Below are 8427 nucleotides of genomic sequence, written 5' to 3' on the forward strand. Positions count from 1 at the left end.
GGGTCCCGTGGCTTTTTTGTTCATCACCAGCACAGACTTACTGGGTATGGGTTATTCTGCCAGGTGGAGCGTAGGCACCTGGTCGCCTCCAAGTTGAGATGTTCTAATTCTCTCCTGTTTGCTCTAGTGGCAGTGCTGTGGGGCTTTTGGAGCTGATGATTGGAACCTAAATATTTACTTCAATTGCACAGATTCCAATGCAAGTCGAGAGCGATGCGGCGTGCCCTTCTCCTGCTGTACTAAAGACCCTGCGGTAAGTGACTGCCAGAAACCCGCTGGCCGCGCATCACACCGACAGTGTGTGTGGGATGAGCAGTTTCTTTTTTTTTTCTGGAAACCTCTTCTTACCCATCTATTCCTAATTGTAGCTCCTCTTGCAGGGGTTGGGGTGTTAGAGCTCAGATCATCTCAATAGGAACAATCATATATATATATATATATATATATGTTAGTTGCTCAGTCGTGTTCGACTCATGCCCAACATTAATTTAGCGGTGCATGCTGGTTCCTGTTCTAAGCCTGTGTGCGTGCTGGCTCATTTCACTTTGGAACCTTCCTGCTGGCAGATACTACCATTATCTTCCCTTTTCAGGTGAAATCAAGGCCCATGGAGTTCAAGTAGCTTTCCCAGGCTCGCACTGCTGGCGAGTGATGGGGCTGAGCCTAAACTCAGGCAGCTGCCCATATTGCCTGTATTCCTTCCTCATGAGAAGGATGGGCTTGTACGGAAGCACTGCATTGCTTCGGGTTAGTAACCCTTTTCTTGCTGACTCAGCTCTGAAGCAGTCCTAGGAATTGGAGAGGAGTCTGAGACAAGCTAGGATGAGACCACTGCAGGAAGACTGTGGCTGCCCACACTCTTGGCCAGAATGGTGACAGTCACTGCAGTTTGTATTTTAGGAAAAAGTATAAAACCTGTCCACAAGCCACCCTCTTTACTGTGGGTTTGATTGTATTTTGAGTCGAATTAATTGTCTGGTATAGTGAATGTGTCTCAGTCTAGTCAGACTCTGCAACCCCAGGGACTGTAGCCCACCAGGCTCCTCGGTCCATGGAATTCTCCAGGCAAGAATACTGGAGTGGGTTGCCATTCCCTTCTCCAGGAGATCTTCCACACCCAGGGATTGAACCCAGACCTCCCTCACTGCAGGCAGATTCTTTTGTTTGAGCCATCAGGGAAGTCTGATACATAGTATGGCTTAAAGTGCAGCTCCCCAGCTGTATACAAAAGCCAGAATTGAAGGTTAGAACAGTAAGTGCGAGAGAGAAGGTGCCCTTGGCCTTTCCTTGCTCCTCAGCCTCTCTCTGACTGGTCAACCCCCCGGTGTCTTCCCCCAGACCCACCCTTCCCTCCAAGGGACAGGGCCACATGGGTGCTGATTCCACATGGGGCTGGTTCTCCCCTGCAAGGTGGGTGGTGCGGGGCTCTTTAAAAGGGGCCATTGTTCATCTGTAAAAACACTGAATCATTATGCTATGCCCCTGAAGCTAATATAATATTGTAAACCAACTATCCTTCAATTTAAAAAATGAAAAAAGAGAGAGAAGGGGACAGTGGTCTCAGGCGAAGGAGAACTTCCCTAGGCTCAGCCTGGGCTGTTCTCTTTGTCTGAAGGAGACTGAGAATCGGTGAGGACTGTGCTCTGGACCCTCCCCTGGAAAGCCAGCCTTCCTCACCAGCTCACTTCTCCTTTCCCCTGGGTGGACTGGGAGGCAAGAGCACGCCCAGCACAGAGCCCAGGGCGCCCACCCGCCCAGGCAGCAGGCACAGCTGCACTCTGTCTCCTGCCTCTGCCCTGAGTGAATATTCCAGCAGAATTCTGAAGATTCTCAGAAGATGCCACCCCCACCTTCCAATTGCAGATCCTTTGGGACGAGATGTCTCATTCCATAAATGCTAAGCTAGTAAAATCCACTGCATGCCCTGCAGAGGAGACGCATAAACAAACCTGAAACAGCAGAACCCACGTCTCTTCTCAGGCCTGGGAGGTGTCGGAGCGCCTATCCACACACGTGTGGTCAGGGCGTTGCTTTTAATTATCAGAATTACTTGCTCTCGTGGAAAAACCATTTAAACAATACTCAAGTGTATGTATTGTATCTTAGACACTTGGTCATGTTTGACACTTGTGACCCCATGGACTGTAGCCCGCCAAGCTTCTCTGTCCATGGAATTTTCCCGGCAAGAATAGGCTGGAAAAATGGAGTGAGCTGACATTCCCTTCTCCAGGGAATCTTCCTGACTCAGGGATCAACCCTTGGTCTCCTGCATTGCAGGTAGATTCTTTACTGTCTGAGCCACCAGAGAAGCCCAGTATACTAGTATATAGATTCAAAAATAGAATTCCCCACTGGAGAGCATAAGTGCAGACAATCATTATGAAAGTCATTAGAAGAAACTTTTAACTGTGGTTTTTGTCTGTCTCCAGTTCCCTAAACCCATAAGCTTCTTGAGGTTATCAACTTTGAATTCAGAGACTCCCACATAATGGAATTGCTAGTCTTTCTGATATTTCCTGAGTCTCAGTTTTCCTCATTTGGAAAGGAAGGAATATTTAATACCTCCTGAGGATTGTTATAATAATTCTATGGAATGTTGTGTGAAAGTGTTTAACATGGTGCCTGGGACATCTGTGTGCCCAAATAAACATTTTGTAACCAACATTTAGCAGGGATCTTCTGCTGACCATGGATGGACTTTCTGTCTGACAAGAGTGAGTTTCAGTTTTCTCTTACTTTTCTCCACCAGGAAGATGTCATCAACACTCAGTGTGGCTATGATGCCAGGCAAAAACCAGTAAGTGGAATCCCATCCTGTCGCTTAGCACGAAGGGTGTTGGAGGAGCTTTTGAATTCACGTGGTGACGCTGTGCTCTCCTTTTCCCTGTGAAGGAAGTTGATCAGCAGATTGTAATCTACACGAAAGGCTGTGTGCCCCAGTTTGAGAAGTGGTTGCAGGACAACTTAACCATTGTGGCTGGTATTTTCATAGGCATTGCCTTGCTACAGGTAAGATGGCTGTCATGGGAGATGGTGCCCTGGGAGAGCCCTCACCAGGACAGAGGCTTTGCTTTAGTCCCTGCACATCACAGTTGTTAAGACACCTTGCAGGGTTGGGGAACAAACCGCAACTCTATTTGGTTTGTATTTTGTTAAGGCTCTGATGTTAGATGCTACTATCCTGAAAGACTTTAGGGAACCTTTCTTCCTTTTCAAGATGGAAAAATTGCTGGGGTCACTAATTGCCTACTGGCTTTCCAGCGTTTCCATGGGGTTAGTGATGTGGCATTGTGACAGCTGATCAGACAAGAATGGTCAGATGGAGAGCCTTGCCCAGTGGCCCAGGCTAAGGCTTTTTGGAGTTTCTCAGACACTCTGTGCTCCTTTCTCTCTCTGGATCATCTTTCCAAAGTGCTGGGAAGGGAAGGGAGCACCCACTTTTCCTCCTGGGAAGCCCCAAGAACTGGGCTTTTCTTTTTGTGGAGATGTGACACTTTCAACAGAGAGGGCCACAAATGAGGCACAATGATTGAAAGAAATTAAAGAAGACCTGAATAAATGGAAAGTCATCCATTGTCACAGATTGGAAGATTTAATATTGTTAAGGTGGCAATACTCTCCAAATTGATCTACAAGATTCCATGCAGCCTCTGCCAAAATGACAACTGACTTATTTGCAGAAAGGGACAAGCTGATCCTACAATTCATATGGAAGTTCAAGGGACCCAGAATAACAAAGCACACTTTAAAAAGCACAAGGTTGGAGAATTCATACTTCCCAATTCAAAACTTATGACAGAGCTACAGTAATCAAGATAGTGTATACTGGCGTATGGTTGGACATATAGTTTAGTGGAATGGAACTGAAAGTTCAAAGAAAACCTCTAGTCTGTGGTCAGCTGACTCTTTTTGACCAGGGAACCAAGACCATTCAATGGGGAAAGAATGGTCTTTTCAGCAAATGGTGCTGGGCTGTTTATACAAAAGACTGCACTTGGATCCCTAATCACATATAAAAATTAACTCAGAACTGATCAAATACCTAAATTAAAAGGTAAGGCTATAAAAGTTTTAGAAGAAAGTATAGGTGTAAATCTTTGGGATCTTGAATTAGACAAGTGTTTTCTTAGATATGATGCTAAAAGCACAAGCAACCAAAAAGAGTGGATAAATTGGACTTCATCAAAATTAAAAACTTCTGTACTGAAAAGGATACAATTAAGAAAGTGAAAAGAAAGCCCACAAAATGGGAGAAAAAATTTCGCATATCAGTACATCTGATCAGGGTCCTGTGTATAGAATATATAAAGAACAACTCAACTATTAAAAAAAAAAAAAAGACAAACCCAATTTAAAGGTGAGCAAAGGATTTGAATAGACATTACTCTGAAGAAGATACACATTAGCTCTTTGTAATGACATCGTTAATTATTAGAGAAATTCAGAACCACAATGAGATACCACTTCACACATATTAGGTTGGCTATGATAAAGACAGACATTAATAAGAACTGGTTAGGATGTAGAGAAACTGGAACCCTCAAACATCACTAAAGGGAATGAAATGGACAGAGTATCTTTGGAAAACAATTTGCTAGTTCATGAGAAAATTAGAGTAACCATGTGACTCAGGGATTCTGCTCCTAGGTATGTGCCCCAAAGTACTGAAAGCATGTTTACCCAAAAACTTGTACATCGATGTTCACAGCAGCATTATTTGCAATAGCTGAAAAGTGGAAACCATCCACATGTCCATCATCTGATGAGTGGACAAACAAAATGAAGTTTGTCCATATAATGGAATATTATTCAGCCATCAAAAGAATCAAGCTACTGTTGCAACATGGATGAACTTTGAAGACATTTCACTCCCTGAAAGCAGACCAACAGAAAGGCTGTGTATAATAGGATTCTATTTATATGTCCAAAATAAGCAGATCCACAGAGACAGAAAATAGTGATTTCTAGGACTGCCAGGATGAGGGGGATGGTGGGCTGACTGTCCTGGGGTACAGAATTTCTTTGGGGGGTAATGAAAGTGTTCTGGATTCAGATAGTGTGGTGATGGTCACACATTTTCATGAATGTACTGAGAATCACTACATTATACACTTTAAAAGGATGAATTCTGTGGGATGTGAATTCTATCTCAGTTTTGATCCCACTGCTGGGCATACACACCGAGGAAACCAGAATTGAAAGAGACGTGTACCCCAGTGTTCATCGCAGCACTGTTTACAATAGCCAGGACATGGAAGCAACCTAGATTAGATGTCCATCAGCAGACGAATGGATAAGAAAGCTGTGGTACGTGTACACAATGGAGTATTACTCAGCCATTAAAAAGAATACATTTGAATCTGTTCTAATGAGGTGGATGAAACTGGAGCCGATTATACAGGGTGAAGTAAGCCAGAAAGAAAAACACCAATACAGTATACTAATGCATATATATGGAATTTAGAAAGATGGTAACGATAACCCTGTATGTGAGATAGCAAAAGAGACACAGATGTGTAGAACAGTCTTTTGGACTCTGTGGGAGAGGAAGAGGGTGGGATGATTTGGGAGAATGCCATTGAAACATGTATAATATCATATATGAAACGAATTGCCAGTCCAGGTTCGATGCAGGATACAGGATGCTTGGGGCTGGTGCACTGGGACGACCCAGAGGGATGGGATGGGAAAGGAGGGAGGGAGGGGGGTTCAGGATGGGAACATGTGTATACCTGTGGCGGATTCATGCTGATGTATGGCAAAACCAATACAATATTGTAAAGTAATTAACCTCCAATTAAATAAATTTATGTTTTTTTAAAAAAATGGGATTCAGTAGCCAAAAGAAAAAGCCTAAACTTTCTGCCATTTGACGCCATTCCTCCCTTTCTCAGATCTTCGGAATCTGCCTGGCCCAGAACCTGGTGAGTGATATCGAGGCTGTCAGGGCTAGCTGGTAAAGCGCCTGCCACAGCCATTTCCAGACACTGGACACACCCAGCCTTCCTGACCCTCCAGTGCGCCCACCTGACACCCATGCTGCACGGACTCTGATCTCAGAGGCATCCCGCAATCCCAACTGACGGAGCTGCCAAGAACTTAGTTTTGGTGGGGGGGTAAAACTGGGAAATGCTGCTCACTGACAGAATTAAAAAATAACCAGTATGAAAGTCTTTGCGCCATGAATCTCTACTGTAGCCATGAATTTCTGGAAGGTTGGATACTTACCAAATGAAAAAAAAAAGGGGAGGGTGGGGGAGCCAGATGTACTAAGTTTGTGGAAGAGTTGTTCCTGCTTCAGTGATGGGAAGGCTGTCTTCTGTGCTACGGCCCGAGGAAGTGTGTTATTTCTGAAACTCAGCCCCTTACCTGGGAGGGGTGTGTTTTCAGCACCCCTCACTGTATGTTTCAAGGAACTGTTAACAACCATCATCCCAGGAAGAGAACAGCTTGCCTTTGGGTTCCCATTTTGTGACTGCATTCGACAAGGAGCTAGGGTGGACTCATCTGGTCTCTCCTGGCGTGTGTCCTCGTAGAAGTTGTATATTCCTTGCGTGCTGAGCAGGGGCTTTGGAACATTTCATGATGCTGAATTCTAGCTGGACAGATCTTTTCTCTAAGTAGGCCTGAGCTTTATTTATCAATGAAATCCAAGGAGAGAATGAGGTTAACGAAGAGGTAGTGAATACTGCAGCCCACCAAATTAGTTTTTGGGTTTTTTTGAAACTCTGGAATACTCTAGGGTTTTGTTTTGTTGTGGGCCCCCCCTCCCTTTTTTTGTCTTCCAGAAGCAAAAGCTATGATACAGTTTCTCTTAAATTTTAGATTTTTTTTTTTACTCAGCTCGATTATTAATTTTTTATATAATCTCTCTGCATGACCTGTGAATCTGAATCCACCAGCTCCTTTCCGTGCCGTCTATTCCTACAAGCCTTTATAAACGTTCTTCTGTCAGGATTTATTTTGTTGGTTGCAGCCTTGAGTGATATGTGCCCGCCGTCTGGGAAGGGACGAGCTGGGTGTCACAGGGGCGTCTGTGGCCTCAGTGTCTGAACCATGTCGATCGACCGTCATGGCCTCTTCTGCAGGCTCCCTCTTTCTCTTGGAATGGAATTAAACCCAGTTCTGAAATGGTGTTGACAGAGTCAGAAGCTTCTGATGGTTTTTTTCCTTCTGGTTTTTGTTTGTTTTTATGAAACAACAACAAAAACAAACCCAGAGTGCCAGACCAGAGCTGCTTCTGCCCTCAGTGCCGAGTCACCAACAGCATGGCAACAAAGCACAGACGCCTCAAGGGGGAGTGCTGACTGGCCGAGAGTTCTGTGATAAGATGGGAAATACTTGTAGAGACTGCCGCTTGCCCTGTCCCCACTCTAGGTGGTGGGGAGGGGACGAGTTTTGCCCCCAGAGTTTAATCCTAACTGGTGTCTACCAGGATGTCACCAACCCCGGGGAGCAGATCTTAGTCTATGGGAAAACCGCAGGCATGTTTCACAGTGATGACACATTTGCCCACACAGAACCGGGCAGCCAGCTAGCATAGCTTGTGGAAACTTAGCAAGGTTTTCCACTGCGGCCCCATGTTGCATCGCTGTGGCTGATGAACGTGTCCGTCTGCTCAGAGAAAGGACAAAAATTCTTTGAAAATCTAGTCTCCAGAGTGAAGGTGTGTATGACTCTGCACGTGTGTTTTTGTGTCTCAGTGTAGTTAAGAGATGTTCATTCCATCTTCTGGCTGTGAGATTATTTTATTTCACCTCTGTCCCCACCACTGTTGTCATTCCATGTTGATTGTCATTCCAACCTGGAGAAGACTTGAGCCCTCTGGTTGGCACTCTTGTTTGTTACCTCATTCATTCTCCACTGAACTCCACCTGACCAGTTGATTCAGAATCAGGCCAGCTTCCTTCCTTTGGCACATCCAGTAAAAGGCCAAACAGCAAGTCTGAGTTCTAAATTTTAATTAATCACCCTTTTTTTAATATATATACTTGAGAGTGGTTATAATAAAGGCTGTCATTAATAAACTTGGTTCTACCTTACATGGAGTTCTATCTGTCTTTATTCTCTCTTGTGGTTGTGAAATTCTCTAATCCAGTGGTGATCACACGTTAGCATGCGTTGGAATCTCCTGGAAAGCTCGTTAGCACACAGATTACTGGGTTTGCCACATCCCCAGAATTTCTCATTTAATGGGTCTTGGGTGGAACTTGAGAATGTGCATTTTTGACAAGTTTCCAGGTGAACTGTTGCTCCGTGTCTGGGAAAGACACTTGTCAATGCACCCCTCTGATCAGGTTCTCTCAGAGTGAAAAGAGAGAGAGGGAACATTTTGTGTCTGGGGAAGGAAAGGTCCTTTGTGCTGCTGGACACAAACTAATGAGAGATGGGGAAGAACTGAGGATGTAGGAAATCTGTCTCCGAAAT

The 8427-nt window shown here is 44.7% G+C and overlaps 1 protein-coding gene across 1 annotated transcript in view; it reads left to right on the plus strand.

Moving 5' to 3' along the window:
* The window catches only part of TSPAN5 (tetraspanin 5), a 183799-nt gene extending 175757 nt beyond the window's left edge, over window positions 1-8042 (plus strand). The window contains exons 5-8 of the mRNA XM_040237813.1: window positions 128-253; window positions 2750-2797; window positions 2893-3009; window positions 5895-8042. Of these exons, the coding sequence (XP_040093747.1) occupies window positions 128-253; window positions 2750-2797; window positions 2893-3009; window positions 5895-5960 (357 nt within the window). The 3' untranslated portion in view covers window positions 5961-8042. The remainder of the gene's footprint in view (window positions 1-127; window positions 254-2749; window positions 2798-2892; window positions 3010-5894) is intronic.
* The last annotated feature ends 385 nt before the right edge of the window (window positions 8043-8427 follow it).

This window comes from Oryx dammah, unplaced genomic scaffold, assembly GCF_014754425.2.
Source record: "Oryx dammah isolate SB20612 unplaced genomic scaffold, SCBI_Odam_1.1 HiC_scaffold_3, whole genome shotgun sequence".
NCBI lineage: Eukaryota > Metazoa > Chordata > Mammalia > Artiodactyla > Bovidae > Oryx > Oryx dammah.